The sequence below is a fragment of the Orbicella franksi genome, chromosome 8 (assembly GCF_964199315.1).
Source record: "Orbicella franksi chromosome 8, jaOrbFran1.1, whole genome shotgun sequence".
Taxonomy (NCBI): Eukaryota; Metazoa; Cnidaria; class Anthozoa; order Scleractinia; family Merulinidae; genus Orbicella; species Orbicella franksi.
In genome coordinates, this window is record NC_138152.1 from 3,805,401 (window position 1) to 3,825,400 (window position 20,000).

Below are 20,000 nucleotides of genomic sequence, written 5' to 3' on the forward strand. Positions count from 1 at the left end.
CCCCACAACTCAACGCGTTTACATCTATGTGAATTTTACTTAAGTATTTTCGTCGTAAGCTGCTCCAGTTTGAGTGAAGTAAGACAGTGTCGAATTTAGATATGTTCCGCTGTTATAGAAATAAAAAACGCGCCCGAGTGCATTGTTGAGTTATATAAGCACGCGGGAATTTTTAAGAACACGAGAGAAGTGCATAGAGAAGCACGAGGCGCAGCCGAGTGCTTCTCGCACTTCTCGAGTGTTCTTAAAAATTCCCAAGTGCTTATATAACTCAACAATGCACGAAGGGCAAGTTTTTTTATTTCTTTTATAAAATGTAAACCACCACATTAACATAAAGACATATTAAACAAGAAAAGGATTGCGAATTTTAATTAATCAAAATAAGTATTCTCCTTACATGTACATGCTTTCTTTTTATTGGCTTAAATGCTGAATGAAAAGTAAAACCGTTCCCTTTGTGGCAAGAAACAAACGTTTTCTAAAAAAAGTCAGAACGGTTCTAAAGAAATTATTACAGCAAAAAGAATCTTCGAAAGCTGAAGCAGTTCCCCAGTTCACTGACTTTTGCTCTGAGGAGGATAAAGATTGATTTGCATTGAACCGATTGTGCAAGAATTGAACATGCCGCCAAGCATTTCGCTGTGGATCGTTGTGGTGGATGATCGGCTGTGCGTTTCAACCACTCTGCCTGATACTTCTGCTGCTTTTGGCTGACTAAAAGGCTCATCGCATTGTGGAGATTTCTGTTTTGTCTGGTCGGCCCCTTGTAGAGCAGTAGACAAGACATCACTACATTTCCTGAGCTGGATAGACGACGGACGAGAATTGTAATGCTGGAGACTATTCGGGTTTCTGTGTCCCGAAATGTGGCAGATGTGGCGATCTGACAAACCGGTTTGACACCACAAGGTTATTGCTGTCGCCCGAACACAGTGATTTGTGTAAACTTTGGAAAGCTTGGCCTTTGTACTTATTTCTTTCATCATGTTTCCAAGAGTGTTGACACCAAGCGGGCGGTTTTCGTACCAGATTTCGGGTGTGATGGCGGATTCATTCCAGTCGCGTCGAGGTTGCTGAAATAAGGCTTCGCATTTCGGATTCAGCTTGGAGATATACAAGCTCAGCGCTCGGTAGCCGTCGTTCTCACTCTCTGTTTCGTACATACGAGCCGTCTTCTCAAAGCTGGATCGGTCTTGAAGTCCACCGGGATGGTTTTTGGTGGTCTCGTCGTGGGTCATAGTAACGTAGCGCTTGCCTTGCTCGTCTACTTCAAATGCAAAACTCGTCGGCTTCAAATTTCTCTGCCCTTCACGACCTCTTCTACACCAGTAGAGAACAACATGGAACCACACGTTTCTCAGCAAAGACCATGGATTTGCAAGGCTTAATACTGGACCAGCTTTCAATTTCTGCAAGTCGTCAACTGGCATGGCCTCTTTGTGCTGCACATTTTCCTTCCCTTGCTGTTTCAGGCTCTTAATTTTGGCGTTCAGCATACGGTTGGAATTTGAAAACGTTGAAGAATTTAGCTTCAAAGTTCTGTTATAAGGTGGGTTGTTCAAATGCCTCTCTATTGCATTTCTGAACGTAATTAAGGACGACTTGCTGTACTCTTCACCCGTTTTGCTTCGTGCTTCTGTATAAAACTGTGACAGACTGTTGTCAAGTTGTTCGTCGCTCATTTCCTCTAGTTTTGGCAGCACAGGAACTTTTTGTGCACCCCATTCTAGGAAAAGAAAACATTTTTTCCAACTCAGCCTTTAAGTGTTGCAAGCGTATTTCGAGTGGTTAACTGTTAAATGATATACGCAACAGCAGCTAGAAAACATTTAATTGTATAAACAAGTGAAATGTTGCTTTTTGTTGACAAAGACGTAGATAAGCCAGTATAACTCATTATTTAGGAAGCATTGTCATATGCTTTTTTCGTCATTCTGCCTTTTAAATGAAAACAGGTTTTAAGTTTTAGTGTTTGAGATGTGTATTGGATTGTAGTCATGTTTACGTAAATTTGTACCTTTGAAAGCGTTTACTGCCCAATTTGTCGAGCTCTTCGTAGACTTTGCTTGCGTTTCCACCAAAAGCCGGTTTCTCTCCGCTTCTGTCAGTTCTGCAAACCGTTTTTTCTTTGGAACAGGTGCCTCATTTTGAGACTCCTTAACGCTGCTACTTTTCTCGGCGTTCAGGAATTCGAACCCGAGTTGAAACCGTGGAAATTCTTCAGCCATAATGGCGGACGGACTAGCTGATTCTCAAATTTTGTCCAGGGCAAAATTTCCGTGACGTAGCTTGCGTGCATATGTTGAGTTATAATGCACGCGCGTGACGTAAGCAGAGTGCTTTATGGAGCTATAATGAACTCGAACTGACCAATCACAGCGCGCGCAATTACTCGAACATTTTATAAAAGCTTATATATATCGCTGACCAAGTTGTGTTCCGACTGATGCTTCTTTTACATGAGCTGTACATTACTCCACTTTAAATTTCACATATGTTGAAGATTAACAGCTTTTCCATTACACAGCAAAAAACTAGCTGGATATATTTAGATATAGCAGAGCTTCAGGACTTCATAGTTTCCTAGCTCCTCTTGCCACACGCTTGCGAGGAATTTGTCAGTCTATCGCGACCGGAAAGTAAAACAAAATAATTGCTAGTTTGAGTTTCGCTTGAATTGTAAGCAACGCTTGATGTTTCATCAAGGCTTAATAACTTTACGTCCGTAGATACTGCTCAGTTTTATTCGTGTAAAAATCCAGTAAATTCTCTGTTGTCGATGAATGAGAGCGCCCACCGATGCGTGTTTTGTACAGTCAGTAAACATGACAAATTGTACTTCCGCCGCACTTTCGTGTGAAAGCGTACATCGAACTCAAACAACAGCTCTATAGTTTTTAAATATGTTTAAGATTGATAAGTGTTTGAGAACATATTAAAAGCTAAGCTGAAAATATGTGAATAAAGCGGAAACAATCAGCAAAGTTACGATGACGCTTTCTTTAATCAACTTGGAATAACGATTTCGATTTAGATGATCGAGTTATCAAAACTCCTTGTCTATTTTCATTTTCGCAGTGTAAAACTTCACTATGCTTATGTTGAAGAAACACACATAATGTTAGTAGCCTTTTTTGCATTCGTGAAATTTGTTGCAGCATCTCAGCACAAAAGATAACGAAAGAAATATTTGTCTAGATTTGTTGACAATTGAAAACATCGACTCGGACTTGCAAGTGCACGAGCTGCATGCACTATGCAAATGAGCTAATTGTACACGTCAGACTTTCCTTTCAAAAACTTTTGCAAACTCACCAAACAAGCAGAGACAATAAGAAACCATCAAAACAGGTTTTGGTTATGATGAGAAACTCACAAATTAACTCGATACCAGAGTAGAGAGTTTTCTTGCTATATTCTTAAGCATACGCGTAAGCTTACAACTAGCGTGAGCAGATTTTATTATTCATTCCCAGCGCGAGATTGAAGTCTCGTTTTCGACCCTGAAAAACCCACCTTTTCCGTTAGCTCAGAGCATAAAACTACATAAAAGCGCCCTGGTTCGTATTCCCTGCCTTATTCCCTGCCATCGCTGTGAAAAATACGCAAGAGAATCTCTCAACTCTCAGCATTTGATCACGCAACGTGACAACACCCACGCGAGACCCCTGACATGTGCGTGAATCCGCGCGGATATATGACGTCAGGATGTCGCAATTTGTTCCAAAAATAGAAAAATTGTCCCATATCATAGGTGCGCGCGAATCCCGAGACTTACGGTCTCCGTCCCCAATTATGGCTCCTGGCCATACTGATAGTAATAACAAACTAAGAAAAAACTACAAAAATTACGACCCTTTACAAAATTGCTGTAAAAAGATACGAAGTGATCGCGCAGAAATGACAAATTCTACAACATAATTTTGTTGGAGATAGGAAAATCTTTTATCTATCGAAATTTGAATGAAATCGGACAAACAGCTATTGAGTTGTAACTCTTCGAAGTGTTCCCATGCTGGGAAAACAAAGTTTCCACGTGACATCAATTAGTTGTTAATCGATGAGAATTTTTTTCCTCCGGAACAAAACTGGTATCCATTTTCTCGGTAAATATGTACTATTTTGGAATTTTATTTTTCATTGTTTGAAAGTTCATAGCTCAACGGAGGAAAAGACTAGATATACTATTTCAAAAAGAGTGCGAGGGTTTCATCAGGTTTCCAAAGGCGAGAAAACATTTGAAACCATGAGGCCGCAGGCCGAGTAGTTTTATTGTTTTCGAGCCTTTGGAAACCAAGAGTTTTTGAAATCATCTCCACTAAAGAAAATTATCATTTGAATAAGTTTTATCAATTCAAATATTGTATTTGAGACGTGAAAATGTCATTCTATCACCTTATTGCTGCTCTGTGACAATTTTTGAATGTTCATCAATGTCACGTTGCCTAGCTGTTTGTCAGTTCTGAGCGAACACGTTGCTTTGCAAAGCAAATGGCAGAGACCTCCTAAAACTCGCGAAGAAAAGGAAAAGTGTGTAGCCAGCGCTATTCCGAGGTAACGTGCGCGTCTAGTCTGTTAAATGCAGGGGTAGATAATAAATTAGTACGCCTTAGAACTGGGAATTTCTAACGTTAGTGCCATTTTAGGTCGGAAGTGTACAGTAAGGTGAAAAGCGAACCAAAAGATGAAGTCGCCACCATTGAGCAAGAATTTAAATTTAGTAAAAGAATAGACCTTTCTGTTTTGGGGAGTTCAATAACTGTACCTTTACATTTAACGTCAGCAGTAAATAATTTAGCCTTAGTTAAAGTTTGTTTTGTAAAATGTGTGATTACTGATAAAGTGCAAGTGTGAGATCCATGCGTGTTACTGCACACGGCATTCACTTCACAGCCGTGAGAGTTTGTAGAGCATTCGTCGTTGTCTAAAACAGAGTTAAAGGAATAAATATCGAACTAAAGTGTTACTTTAGTACAGTTTTAACGCTTCTGTTGTTGTGTTGTTAACAATAGCCTCCAGGCAGCTATGTTTACCGCAGAGAAATAGCTCGTTTCCATTAGACTAAATTTGAAATTCAGCTTACCTTGCCTCTGTTCTCTGATAGAGCCGCTGTTTTAGCCAATCAGTGCGCGCGTTATATGGAAACTTTGTTACAGTTTAAGAATATAAAGATAAGTTTAGTTCAATGGTTCATGTCATAGTGTTAATTACGATGACTCAGTTAAGCTGACAACGGAAGCATGCCAAAACTTTGGGAGAAACGTACCACTGCAAGTTCTACCATCTCCGGAATATCCAGCTTTACATGTGCAATGGTGAGATCCATGCGTGTTACTGCACACAGCATTCACGTCACAGCGGTGAGAGTTTATAGAGCATTCGTCGTTGTCTAAAACAGGGTCAAAAGAATAAATATCGTACTAAAGTGGCGAAAGTCGCCGGCGGAAACATTTTCTAAAAAACCATGCTCAACTACGATTTTAAACTAACTACTCGCAACAGTTTCCTTGGCAGTGCAGTTACGTTTTTTGGCGGGTGAATACCACCACTCTTAATCAAGTGATGTTAGAGTACTGGTTTCACAAGAATGCCTAATTATCAATTTGACATCCGTTTTTCTTGCGTCTGTCCTGTGACTGGTCATAAATTTCGTCACAATCCTGTAAAAGTTGCTGGACCCCCAGACTACTTTGACAATTTAGTAAAGAAATTCAAAGTTTTGAAACATTTAGGTGAAACTGGGTTCAGACTCTTCGAAGCCATGTCAATATTTCAAAAACTAACCACCTCCTACACATCCTCAGAATTTTTTAAAGGTGCACGTTATCACGCTGATTACTATTCCACGCCTTCTTTACCAGTTATTGAGCATTATTTTGCGTGATACCACCATTGTAATCTCCTCATCAGTGGTGGTGGTGGTGGCGGTGTTCGTGGTGGTAGTAGTAGTGGTGGTGGTAGTGGTGATGGTAGTGGTGGTGGTAGTGATGTTGCTGGTAGTAGTGGTGTTAGTAGTAGTAGTGGTGGTAGTAGTAGTTTTGTTAGTAGAAGTGGTTGTGGTAGTAGTGGTGGTATTAGTAGTGATGGTGGTAGTGGTGGTGGTAGTGATGGTAGTAGTGTACTGGTAGTGGTGGTGGTGGTTGTAGTGGCGGTGGTAGTTGTAGTGGTGGTTGTAGTAGTAGTGGTGGTGGTGGTAGTGGTGGTGGTAGTGGTGGTGGTAGTGGTGGTGGTAGTGGTGGTGGTAGTGGTGGTGGTAGTGGTGGTGGTAGTGGTGGTGGTAGTGGTGGTGGTAGTGGTGGTGGTAGTGGTGGTGGTAGTGGTGGTGGTAGTGGTGGTGGTAGTGGTGGTGGTAGTGGTGGTGGTAGTGGTGGTGGTAGCAGTAGTGGTGGTGGTGGTAGTGACGGTGGTAGTAGTAGTGGTGGTGGTGGTAGTAGTGGTGGTGGTGGTAGTGGTGGTGGTAGTGGTGGTGGTAGTGGTGGTGGTAGTGGTAGTGGTGGTGGTAGTAGAAGTAGTAGTGGTTGTGGTAGTGGTGGTGGTAGTGGTGGTGGTAGCAGTAGTGTTGGCGGTGGTAGTGGTGCTGGTGGTGGTAGTATTAGCGGTGGTGGTAGTAGAGGTTGTAAGATTATTTTTAGTTCGTGTGTTTGTTTCTTACCATAGCAACTTTGTCCATCACCAGTATATCCAGCTTTACACATACAGGAATATGAGCCCACGGTATTCACACAATCCGCATTAACGTCACAGTTGTGGGTGTTAGTATTACACTCGTCCAGGTCTGCAAAAATTAAATTTATAAACATGCAAGTGAATATATGAAAGATCATATATCTGAACTGCATGTGTTATGGAGGAGTGAAGACGTGTTTGCAACGCTCCGCAGAAATTTTTACTTCTTTGCCTAATATTCTGTTTATGGGTAAGCTGAATTCTACTGGTGAAAGTAATCTGAGAAGTCCAAAGTTACCTGACGTTTTTCTGCGTTTGACTGAGGCAAAGGAAAGGAAAGAAAGTTCCAGCTCCGACGACACCATTCTCGAAGCTCTCGGAATGGCGGAAGGTTTGGCCGAGAAAGCCGACCTCATCTTAGTTTAACTGTCCAAGCTTGACAAGCTAGACGAGTTTGAACTTCGTCTTAACAACCTCTCTACTTCTGTATCTAGCATCGAAATGTCCATGAGCCAACTTGAGAAAGAAGTCTCCGTTCTCGACTCAAAGACCAAGACTATCGACAAATCGGTAGATGAGTTGAAAGAAAGTTTATGCTTTTGTGAAGACAATATTTCAGATTTGAAGAAGAATGCCTACGACATCAAAGATAATTGTTCTTCGAACACTGACGAACTGCGCAAACAGATTCTCTATTTAGAAACCTACAGCAGAAGAGAACACTTAAAATGTGTAGGCATCCCAGAAAAGATTACTTCAAATGACAACATCTCTGATGCCCGTGAAGGATCAAGCGAGAACACGGCGGCAGTTATTTACAAGTTTACAGCAGACGAGCTATCGATGGCGGAACCACAGAAGAGAATTGAGTTTCAACGCATTCATCGTCTTGGAAAACCTAACAGAAAGAGCCCACGTCCAATTTTGGCCAGATTTCTTCGCTACTCTGACCGTCAGGAAGTTTTGGAGCTGGCGCGTTGTAAGTTAAAGGGTACAAACTATGCTGTGTATGAAGACATTCCTAAGGAGTTCTACGATTTGCGTAAGGCCCAAATGTCTAAATTTAAGGAGGCGAAGCGAAGAGGTTTAAAAGCAATTTTCAGCAAAGCTCAGCCCGACCGTCTATATATTAGTGGCAAATATATCCCAGCAAACGATCCATTTTTCTGACTTTTCACTTTGTTGTTGTCTTTATTTATTCGAATAGCTTTTCCTGTAAAGTGCTCTCCATAATTATACAAGAGCTGTTTTTTCTTTTACTTAACAATGATATAGGCAGGTATTTTTCAATAGCTGTTAATGCTGCGGGGCGTGCACGACGCCTGGAGAGGATGACGCCCTTACAACTTGTCTTGGGGCAGTGGGTATGTATATCGCTGTACGTTGTTGTGTGTTTTGTTTCGTGTGTGTGCATGAAGTTTTCAGAATTTCAGAATTTCAATAAACGTGTCAAGTTTTTTCCATTAATTATCTTGTGTTTTTCGCTAGGCTCCACTTTCAATTGTTGTAAGATCTTATTTATAACAATTTCACCTGAAAATAGCTAATTTTAATTTTAAGCTGTTGTCCTTAAATGCTCGAGGGATTCGTGACTTTCATAAACGTAAAACAATACTGTCAGTCGTTGCTTTCAAAATCACTTGAAATTAGACATTCCTACCGTTAATTGAATAGCAGAAGGCGAGGAAATTCGTTAAGTGTATTCCACAGCAATTCTTCTAAATACAGCAACCATCAGAGAGGTAAACTCGACTGAAACTGATTCAAATTTTACAGCGAGAGAAACACAGGACTACGTGCCATTACAGCGCCAAGCTACAAACAACCAAGCAAGCTCTCACAACTTCAAAACACTCATTTAAATTTACTTACGGTGACTTTCCTTGCTATTTTAAAGTGAACAGAGATAAACTTGCCTTGACTAATCGTCGATGGATGTGTAAAAAAGGCAAAAGATTGACGATTACCGCTAACTTTTAGGAGCGAAATTTGGGCAGCGGGAAAGAAAATCCGGCCCGTGGGCCGTATCGTGAAAAGCTGGACCGGTCGCGTGCGTATGATTAGCCAATCAAATTCGAGGAATTAGGATTCCGGCCCGCTCAGATGCTTGAGAAAAAAATAAATACGGTTATATTACGAACTCACAACGTAGCCAGCTCTAAATTGGCTCGATAGCTCAGTTGGTAGAATACTGCACTGGTATCCCAGAGGTCATGGGTTTGAATCCCCTTCAGGCCAAACAATATACAGAAACCTCACCGCAAAGTTACAAAACTCAAATCAAAATTTTATCTTTTTCTGGGTTAGCTTAATCGGGCTTTCAACAACCCGGCCCAAGAGCTACGCTTTTAGGCTGGCCTAAATCTATATATTAGCTCAGTTGGTAGAGCAGTGCACCAGTATCGCAAAGGTCATGGGTTCGAATCCCGTTCAGGCCCAGTGAATTTTTTTTCAGGCTTTAATTTTCACAACTGCTTAAGTTGTGTATAACTGTGGTGATCAATCATGTCTTCATGCATGTATATACATATTTAACAATCTGTGTGCAGTCTAAATCAATAATAGCCCTGTTCTTAACGTGGTTATTTTTTCGAAATTTTTCTTTTGCAACTGTTGCTCGGCGCTGTTTTCATTGCCTTTTCCCCAAAAGCTTACTCAATAAACATACCAGCCTCAGTCAATCAGCCTACCGGTCAATCAAGTGATAAATCATGATCGGGAACAACTACATATTAAGAGATGATTTATCACCTATAAAGCAAGTAAAGTTGAAGCAGTTATCGCATGGCACGTCATTCCAAGTATATCCATGCCTCACGCCAAGAGTGTGCACACAATCCTCGTTGTTCCAGTCGTTTGGCTGCTTTGGAGCCCAGAACCTAAAACTGCTAATTTCTTTGTTTGCCCACACAAAAGAGCCTTCAACACTGCGGTCATTCAGCCCTATCCAGGACTTATCGCCGTTATGACGGTGTTGAATAAACACATTCTCCTCCTGGTTGTGTATAGTCGCCAGATCAGAGTCCATCGCAGAACAGTTTGACTCAGCGGCCAGCCATGAAGCGCATGCGGGGCTTGTAAAGTAGCAATAACCACCAAAGTAACTCCACCCTGGCTGGCAAACGTCTGTAGAAACAAAGAAATACTCCATAAGTGAGGGAAGCCAATAAATTGATTTGAGTTGCTCTTTAGTTGTGTTTTTAGAGACAACTTCAAATATTTGTTTGCAAGTTTTATTTCATCTAAATCTCTGACGTTAAAACAACGTGAGCCTAAAATGTATATCTTACTGTTAGAGGAAAACTCAAATCTAAGAGGGCAATTCTTTGTCCGTACCTGACAGGACAGTGTATGAGATAGACAGTGAATCATACTTTGTCTCGTACAATTCCTTTAAACAAACTCGGACACCAGTCGTATTGATATACTACAATAAAGAATAAAACAAAATCAGTCTCCAAGAATGAAATGATATTGGGCACGTATAAGCTAACTTATACCCCCGGTACAAGCTGGGGGGAGGGGGTTGATGAAACCACTCCCCTAGGTTTTCATAGCGAATTATATTTACATTGATTAGATAGCTCTGAGCTTCCTCCACAAGAATAATACAATTTTGTTGGGTATGACGTCATCTTGGATCCGCAATCTTGGATTTTACTGTGTTTTTAAAGCTAAAGAAATAACGGAAATTAATACAAATTCAAGCCATAATGCTTATAAAATGAATAAATTGGTGAATTTCTGCAATTTGATGAATAAAACTGGGGAAAAATAGAGAATTAGGTCAAAAAAGGTGATTTTTGGCCAAACCTGTGTAAAATTTGCGGTTGCCATGGCAATGTCAAAAATAAAAGACACGCAATTGACATATTATAATTTCGCAGAGGATCAATGAGCAGCTCCTGAAAGTTTTAGCCCCTCAGAGTAAATGGCCATTTCAAATATTTGAGTTCCCCCCGGATTTTTCATTGTAAAATTGCACTCTAATTTTGCTATAACACTTTTAACTTAAACAACGGAGTGTAAATATAGAGCTTCCATTCTACCTCCACCCAAGCAGTTATTCCATTGTGTACTGGTTGCTGATCTCCACCGCTAGATGAATGGTTCGCCGATACGAACACGTTTGGGGTGCTGTTATACTTCCTAGCAAAGCGAATATCCTGATGAAACATTAAATGCTCTCATTAAGTTTGACATCTAACCTTGCATGAAGTTTACGGCATCCAATAACAGTTCCCTGGTGTTAGTTCTGCGATAAGAAACTAGCAATACAGTGTGAACTGATATATACTTTTAAGAAAATCCATTGATTTGTACGTTTTGAAGAATATAGTCCAGGAATGCGCACGCTCCTCATTACGTTTGCCACTGCATACAATAAGAACCTTCTGGAGTTAGTTGGCAGTGCAGGTTTACTGGTATAAAGTTTTAAGCAAACTCTTGGATTTATTTTGACCAATTTTAATCGACTAAATGCAGATGTTCCTCATTGAAAAGACTTTTATACTGACCTTGCAGAAAGCATTGTTGTAATCTGCAGGAGGATGCTGGGCGTTAGCAAAATAGACTGAACTATGCTCTGTGAAAAGAGGCTTGTGAAGAGAGGAAAACCCCAACCATTTCTATTAATGAGAACAAAAAAGAAATCCAGAAAGAACGGGTGAATAACTGCATTGCTATCATACTGTTTTATTTTGTTCTCGCTGTTTCATTTGTTTCTAACTAAAATATACATTTTGATGAAAAAGGTTATTATAAAGTAAAACTTACCACAGATTACTACTCAACCAGTCCTAATTTTTTTCTTATCATCTAAAGGTATATTGGAGTGAGCTTGATCTATAAAGGTCATGTTTGTAGACTATTGGTGGAAGCTGTGACACTTACAACATGAACGTCTTCGTGCGATCCTGCGTAGTTCTGCAGCTCTATCAAACAAACTTTGAATGACGATTGCGTGACGTCTTCAATCCACAGACTGGCAGCGTCACGCTTTAATCCAGCGTGATGGTGAGCAGCAGTAACAAACACTGAGGGTATCACTGAAAACTTCCCCTAAATGGAAAACAAACAAAAAAATAACAAAGCAAGCCAACAAATATAGTCGGGACAAAAGAAGAAGTTAAAGAAAACAACATAATTAGTGGTTCAGCAACCCATATATATATTCAGAAACAGGGGAAACCAAGATTCCTAGCCAATAATACAAACTGTCTAAAGGCTAGAATGAGTTAATGAAAGTATTATTCAGTGGCCCAGTGACATCTTAAGCAAAAGTGAAGTCAGTGCAATTTAAGTTACAACAGAAAAGGCTAACCGAGGGAAAATTGACAGCTTTACAAGTCGTCCCAGTCCACCATTGTGATATTCGTACTTCCCCGGCAACACCACCCACTGGAGCCCCTTGGTACGCCATCCAATCAACTGTCACGTTAGCATGTGATTTCCGCTCATTGTAGCCTGCCGCCATCACACATGCAGTGAATCGATCGTAACTGACATTTTCAATCCACGACACAGCGGCATCATGTACATATGACTTGTCACTGGTGTCAATATGATTGACAGTGATCTGAGCTTCCAGTGGTTTGTCTGGATAGAACACAAAAGGCTTGAGGCGAATTACTTCACAATGAGAATATCCCAGTGAAGGAATATGTGGCATGTGACGGCGACCTCGCTGGAAAGGAAATCCTTAAAAAACATAATAAAAGAAATCATAAGTAACAAGGAATGATTGAATCTACTCCGCCCTAAATGGGCCACTATCGTTATCATTTTCATCATCAGCGTCGTCAGAATATTCATTTTAAAGCAAATTAAAATATTGTTTTCTAACCTTCACAACTACCAGGGTGTTGAACGGAAAAGTTCAATTGCATAAGACACATTTCCTGTCGAAACAAACACTCATTGTCGTATGTTGTGCCATTTGATGAGCAGACGGGTTCTTGGTAGGATGGACAACTGTCCTCAGCAACGCAGCGAGCATCATTTGGTCCAAACGACTTACACAGACAGTGATAATGACATGTCACGTCGATGCAGGGATCCAAGTCTGGCAAAGAAAAAAATGTAAAATAAATAAACAAACAAACAAACAAACAATTAAAAGATAAGTAAATACATAAGTGTGGGATAAAAATAAAATATATTGAAGTAAGTAATATTTTAAGACAAATATGAACGGAACTCTCAACCTAATGTTTGTAGGTTGTTTCAAGTTATGTGTGTAATTAAATTGCACTTAAAGAGAAATAGTATTAAATTGTTCTTTTTACGTTAAGGTACTGTTTACGCCTCGAGACCATTAATTTCGGGTGTATGTCAATGTTTTGTTAGTCTTTTATTACGAAGTTTGAGTGCAATTTTTCTTTGCTCGTAAATGCGTTTCATTTCTTAAACCTCAAGATATATTTAACTGTATGACACGGACCGTTTCTGCCTACCTCCAATGATCATGTAGTCGACAGTGATAACATCTTTGTTGTTGGCGTCGCTGTTGTAATTCTTCACACAAACCTGTGCATCAGTTGTAGATGTATACTGAATAATAAAACAAAATATAGCGAGCGTTTCTTCCCTTTGTGAGTCCACTAAGATACAGAGATTCTCAAATAATACAAAAGGAGGGTCAAAAGAATTTTATCATATGTTTTGTGTTCGTACTGGTCGATAATAGGGCCAGAAATGCTTACGGCGATGTTAAGTCCTCTCCAGTGCAACGGATGTGCCTAAATTTCTTGCGACGCATTCCTTACCTCAACCCAAGCAGTAATGGCATTACAACGTGACCCAGACAGATTAGAATTGTTATTGTTCTCACTGCGCTTTGGCGTCACCAACACAACAGGAGGAGCATAAAATGGTGCTGTGAAGTTTATCATCTAGAGTATTAAAGGAAACAGTATTACAGGTATAAGTATTGTTCAGTTCTACAACCAAGGGAGACTTTTCTAGTGGTAAAAATACCAATTGTACATTTCTGATAAGGGATGTCGATTTTAAGTCGACCTATCAGAGAAACCTCTATATAAACTACTTGATCAACTAAAGAGGAGAAGGTTGCGAAGATGCCTGGGCTTTGGAAACTATTTAGCTCGATACATTGTTGCAATAATAGGTAGTTCTGTTTGGTTTCTAAATGAGCACGACTTTGACCTAGAAAAGGAAAAATGAAAGTTGTCGCAACTGACCAGTTTTCATGAAAGCAAACTGTTGTATAGTATCGGTAACATTATGTAGTTAATCCTTACTTGACAGAAAGCGTAGTTATCTTGATGAGATGGTGAGTTTGTATTGGTAAACACCAGGCTGTCGGTTATGGTAAAATTGTCAACTCTCAGGTTCTTGAACGCCATCCAACTCTGCAGCAGAATTTGAAAACAAGTAATGAGAAATAAATCAGTAGTTGTTATTAATTAAATAACAAAATAAATAAGGGGAAGTTTTGTTAAAGTTTAGAAGGGGTTAGGCCAATAAGGCCAAAAAAGGATTTATGAATACAGGGAATTTCAGTACAAGATAGATGGATAGATAGATAGACAGACAGATAGACCGATAGACAGATACACAGATAGACAGATACACAAATACACAGATACATAGATACACAGATAGACACACACACAAATATACAGATACACAGATACACAGATGCACAGATACACAGATACACAGATACACAGATACACAGATACACAGATACACAGATACACAGATACACAGATACACAGATACACAGATACACAGATACACAGATACACAGATACACAGATACACAAATATACAGAAACGCAGATACACAGGTACACAGATACACAGATACACAGATACACAGATACACAGATACACAGATACACAGATACACAGATACACAGATACACAGATACACAGATACACAGATACACAGATACACAGATACACAGATACACAGATACACAGATACACAGATACACAGATACACAAATAGACAGATACACAGATACACAGATTCACAGATACACAGATACACAGATACACAGATACACAGATACACAGATACACAGATACACAGATACACAGATACACAGATACACAGATACACAGATACACAGAACACAGATACATAAATATACAGATACACAGATTCACAGATACACAGATACACAGATACACAGATACACAGAAACACAAATAGACAGATACACAGATACACAGATTCACAGATACACAGATACACAGATACACAGATACACAGATACACAGATACACAGATACACAGATACACAGATACACAGAACACAGATACATAAATATACAGATACACAGATACACAGATTCACAGATACACAGATAGACAGATACACAAATAGACAGATACACAGATACACAAATATACAGATACACAGATACACAGATACACAGATACACAGATACACAGATACACAGATACACAGATACACAGATGGATGGATGGATGGATGGATATGTTGGTCTTCTGTTTGCTTTTTCCTTTTCTTTGATTTTTAATGATACAAACGTGTAATATTTTAGGTAGGAAAAATACAAAAATTAAAACAAACAACAAAATAAGGAACATCTTAAACAGCATGAAAATCGAAAATAAACGGCAATTTTTTTTTGTTTGTTTGTTCGTTTGTTTGTTTGTTTGTTTGTTTCCTTAATGTATGTAAAATGATTAAATTAAGCTCTGCTGTACTTGGCAACATCCTAACGGATGTGAATACATTTGTTTGAAGACAACTGCTCATCGTTTTCCTTTTCGCGTAGTTTGTGATTTGGGAGAGAAAAGGTGATCTTCTTGATTGACAGGTATTACGATTTATCCAGTGAAAGAAAAAAAAAAGGTAAAGTCTGCATACGAGCTTATCCCGGTTTTTTTAGCATGAAGCGACTGGGAGTATTTCTACTCCCCCCTGGATGGGATGCTAGTCCATCGCAGGGTTACCCCCAGCATTAAGTTCGCCGGTATCCATTTATACACCTGGGTGGAGAGAGGCACTGTGAGAGTAAAGTGTCTTGCCCAAGAACACAACACAATGTCCCCGGCCAGGGCTCGAACCCGGAGCGCTCGATCCGGAGACGAGCGCACTAACCATGAGGCCACCGCGCCTCCCACTAGTGAAAGACAATATCAAATTCACTCACGATTTTGATGTTTTCATGAGGTCCATCGAAAATCTTGGCTTCTCGGAGGCAAATTTTAAAATAATCCACGCTCAACTCCTCCACCCACACAGCCATGGCGTCCTGAGGTCTTTTGGGAATTTGGTGACCAGCAGTTACAAAGATGGTTGGAAGAGTCGAGAAACGCTGGAATAAATAAGGAATAAAAATAGTCAAAGATAAACGAGAAAGGAAAAGGTAGAAGAGAAAGTGGTTAGATGAAAGTTATTTTTCAGTAATGGATTGACAAATACTAAAAATCAGGGAACGAGGGAACGAGGGAACGAGGGAACGAGGGAACGAGGGAACGAGGGAACGAGGGAACGAGGGAACGAGGGAACGAGGGAACGAGGGAACGAGGGAACGAGGGAACGAGGGAACGAGGGAACGAGGGAACGAGGGAACGAGGGAACGAGGGAACGAGGGAACGAGGGAACGAGGGAACGAGGGAACGAGGGAACGAGGGAACGAGGGAACGAGGGAACGAGGGAACGAGGGAACGAGGGAACGAGGGAACGAGGGAACGAGGGAACGAGGGAACGAGGGAACGAGGGAACGAGGGAACGAGGGAACGAGGGAACGAGGGAACGAGGGAACGAGGGAACGAGGGAACGAGGGAACGAGGGAACGAGGGAACGAGGGAACGAGGGAACGAGGGAACGAGGGAACGAGGGAACGAGGGAACGAGGGAACGAGGGAACGAGGGAACGAGGGAACGAGGGAACGAGGGAACGAGGGAACGAGGGAACGAGGGAACGAGGGAACGAGGGAACGAGGGAACGAGGGAACGAGGGAACGAGGGAACGAGGGAACGAGGGAACGAGGGAACGAGGGAACGAGGGAACGAGGGAACGAGGGAACGAGGGAACGAGGGAACGAGGGAACGAGGGAACGAGGGAACGAGGGAACGAGGGAACGAGGGAACGAGGGAACGAGGGAACGAGGGAACGAGGGAACGAGGGAACGAGGGAACGAGGGAACGAGGGAACGAGGGAACGAGGGAACGAGGGAACGAGGGAACGAGGGAACGAGGGAACGAGGGAACGAGGGAACGAGGGAACGAGGGAACGAGGGAACGAGGGAACGAGGGAACGAGGGAACGAGGGAACGAGGGAACGAGGGAACGAGGGAACGAGGGAACGAGGGAACGAGGGAACGAGGGAACGAGGGAACGAGGGAACGAGGGAACGAGGGAACGAGGAAGCGAGGGAACGAGTGAACGTTGATTCTGCCAAGGTAAACATTTCTTCCCTAGAGATATAATAATCAGCTTCAAACAAACGGATTTAATGCTTACCTGCTGAAAATAAATTCTTTTGCATTCTGCCCCAGTTGTCCAAGAATTTAATGATGTAGTACCAATCTGAGATCCACGGAGTGAAGCCTGGAAGGATAACCAGTTTACCTCCACCGTCTTGTTGGACCCATTTCCATATTCAAGGACACAAAAGGTGAATTTAGTGGCTGTAACAACTTCAACCCAGACTGCGGCGCCGTTCCGAGGTGTTCGGCTTTTTACGGTATGGCCAACTGAGGCGAGAACCGTTACTTGCTGTCCGCCGTAGAAGGGGCTTGGGAAGTGGATTACCTTGCAAGCAAATAGTCCCGGTATGATGGTAGTTATGTTGTCTTTTCCAGCCTTGAATCCGTGTGCTGTGAAAGAATAAAGAATTTTGTTTTCTTTGCATTTTTTAAATCACCGTCGCGCTCCTCCCCCAATTCCCGTCCACTGTTTAAATTTCTTCGACAAGACATAAAATAAATTTCGGCTGGCGATTAACATAAGGTACACAATCGCGAAACTTCAAGAGAAAAACTGCCATACCTTTGGTGGCTGGAGCAAGTGCACAAATGATCAAGAAAACAGGAACAAAGTAGATCGAGTATTGACGCACAGACGACATGTTACTCCGACTGAAAGGAAACTTTGTTGTGATGTGCATTAACATGACTACAAGAGCTATATATGCATACGTGCTGAGTGTCATCTACGTGTTAGGACAATTCGAAATATGCAGATTATCATAATGATAATGATAGCCAATAGTCCGTTCTTATGTTGTTTTTTGGAGATTCTTTTACTTTTCGATGGAAGGCGGAGGAGAGGGCGGGGGGTAAGGGTGTGATTGTGCGTAGACTAATATTTATAATTATGGAAGTGATTACGTAAAATAAAAATGCTGGATTTCTTGCATACAGACCTGATTTCGCTATCCCAAGTATTAATTTGACAAAATGGCAAAATAAAACTGTCAAATGTGTAAAGGTTTTAGCAAGTTGTCTTGTCAACAACTATTTTCCAGACAAGACCCTTGATCCCCTTAGCCCATACACCCATGCCGCAACCCCCTCCCCCCCCCCCCGTACCCTCAAAGAGTAAATTCAAGTGTGCACGAAAACATAACTCTAACGTAGATATTGCTGCTGTTTAATTCCTCTGTGTTTTCTGATTTTGGATTCTTACTGAACTATCACGCTTGCGTGCATATTTTTGTTTGTAAGGTATGTCTATTGACAGCCGCCTAATACATGTTAAAAGGGTTAGGAAAAAATGTCCTAGTTTGTTATGTTTGGATTCTCGTTGCTACATGTGTTTTGTTTTTACAATTCGAGTTTATCACAAATATAAAAGGTTACTGTTTGTAGTTCCTATACTTTGTTTGCTTTGTTTCTTCTTTTTTTTTTTTTTTCTGCGAAATCTTTGATTTTATCTAACTTTACTTTTAGTGGTTTTTGTTAGTCTTGTTACTTCTCGATCTGGTTTTATTCGAGGCTAGAAACTCCTATCTCTATATTTTCCCTATGTTGTGTTAACGTTTCTTTTTCTTTTAATGAGAAATGGTCTGTAAGTAATACGATAATAAAGCAATAATATCCATTAAACCAAGATTGCCGTATTGTCTAAAATAACACAACAGATCAGTCATTTCAGTCAATTGCAATCTGCTCAACTTGGTTGTAATTCAAACAAAGCTCCAACAACAACAGTGAAAATGTGGTTAAAGTGGATAAACCTACGGTTTAGCGCCAGCCCGTTTCATGTCACGGTCACGTAGACAAGCTTATAAGTCTGGGGGGAAATTTTGCTTTGAAACTTTCTCAAAAAGCCGTAAAAAGCGGCTATTCCTGAGGGGATATTTCTCATTGGAATTCATTTAATTTTTATACTCCGACTCCCATGACAGCTTAAGTCTGTTGCTTCCGAATTTAAAAAAGGTCAGTTCTTCTTAATGATAGCCATGCAGCTAATTTATGTCAGATCAGTGACAATTTGGTGTTGCATCAAGGCACTATTACTAAGTTAATGATTTTATTTAAATCGTGACCTTTCCGACTTGATGATGTTTTGGAGCTGTAACGAGAAATTAAAGTCTGATCACAACTGGAATTTAAAGAGATCAAGGTGCTAGACACATATTACATGGCAAAATGTTTCGGTATTCCTGCATTGGTTTTACACAATACAGTTAGGAGAAATTAAAGTAGACCCGTACTATGTAACGTATCTTAAGCCAGCGAGGAAAATGGGTTGAAAGGATGGGGAAAAAGTTAAACTCTGCATAACAGGCAAGTGAGCCATCAGGAAGGAGCTTATCTCCGGTTTCTGAAGCATGATGCGACTAGGAGTATTTCTACTCCCCCCTGGTCGGGGTGGGATGCTAGTCCATCGCAGGGTTACCTCTAGCATTAAATTCGCTGGTAGCCAGTTGTACACCTGGGTAGAGAGAGATGCTGTGAGAGTGAAGTGTCTAACCCAAGGACTCAATAAACGTCGCCGGCCAAGGCTCGTACCCGAACCGCTCGATCCAGAGACGAGCACACTAACCTTAAGGCTACGCGTCTGGAATGTGTCAGCTAATCATTAAGAGAGAGTTGCCTGTGACAAGAATTGAATTGTTTTGTTGTATTTGATCGGCGTTTTTACTTTTATCTCTGTTTTTCACACTTTAAGTTTAACAAATTGACCTCCGTGTTTCATGCGTCTGTCCTGTTATTGTTTCTTGAAGAACTTTTAAATTCTAAATTTATCGTCTATCTGTTTCACTGACGCGCAGGAGTCCTGATCCCGGACATGTATCCCTGTAACTGCCCGTATCTTAACATTTCACAGACGCGTGGGAAAGTACAATTCTGTGTTAATTAATGTTTTCCTGATA

General features: G+C 40.9%; 3 protein-coding genes across 3 annotated transcripts in view; 1 reads left to right on the top strand and 2 right to left on the bottom strand.

Annotated features, from left to right (window-relative positions):
- The window catches only part of LOC145495975 (uncharacterized), a 23,251-nt gene extending 5,301 nt beyond the window's left edge, over positions 1-17,950 (bottom strand). The window contains exons 1-15 of the mRNA XM_081475573.1: positions 17,669-17,950; positions 17,141-17,496; positions 15,826-15,990; positions 13,932-14,042; positions 13,437-13,562; positions 13,125-13,221; positions 12,515-12,733; positions 11,993-12,369; positions 11,563-11,730; positions 11,187-11,297; positions 10,719-10,835; positions 10,006-10,096; positions 9,421-9,795; positions 6,656-6,778; positions 5,270-5,392 (exon numbers count right to left, since the gene is read on the bottom strand). Of these exons, the coding sequence (XP_081331699.1) occupies positions 5,270-5,392; positions 6,656-6,778; positions 9,421-9,795; positions 10,006-10,096; positions 10,719-10,835; positions 11,187-11,297; positions 11,563-11,730; positions 11,993-12,369; positions 12,515-12,733; positions 13,125-13,221; positions 13,437-13,562; positions 13,932-14,042; positions 15,826-15,990; positions 17,141-17,496; positions 17,669-17,831 (2,722 nt within the window). The 5' untranslated portion in view covers positions 17,832-17,950. The remainder of the gene's footprint in view (positions 1-5,269; positions 5,393-6,655; positions 6,779-9,420; positions 9,796-10,005; positions 10,097-10,718; positions 10,836-11,186; positions 11,298-11,562; positions 11,731-11,992; positions 12,370-12,514; positions 12,734-13,124; positions 13,222-13,436; positions 13,563-13,931; positions 14,043-15,825; positions 15,991-17,140; positions 17,497-17,668) is intronic.
- LOC145495612 (uncharacterized) overlaps positions 1-20,000 on the top strand; it is a 265,207-nt gene that overhangs the window by 84,040 nt on the left and 161,167 nt on the right. The window lies entirely within an intron of this gene.
- On the bottom strand, positions 558-2,878 carry LOC145495613 (uncharacterized). Its single transcript, XM_081475242.1, has 2 exons — positions 2,021-2,878; positions 558-1,729 (listed from the first exon to the last, which is right to left on the bottom strand). Exons 1-2 carry the CDS (start codon positions 2,229-2,231, stop codon positions 558-560), a joined length of 1,383 nt encoding a protein of 460 aa, XP_081331368.1. The 5' UTR covers positions 2,232-2,878.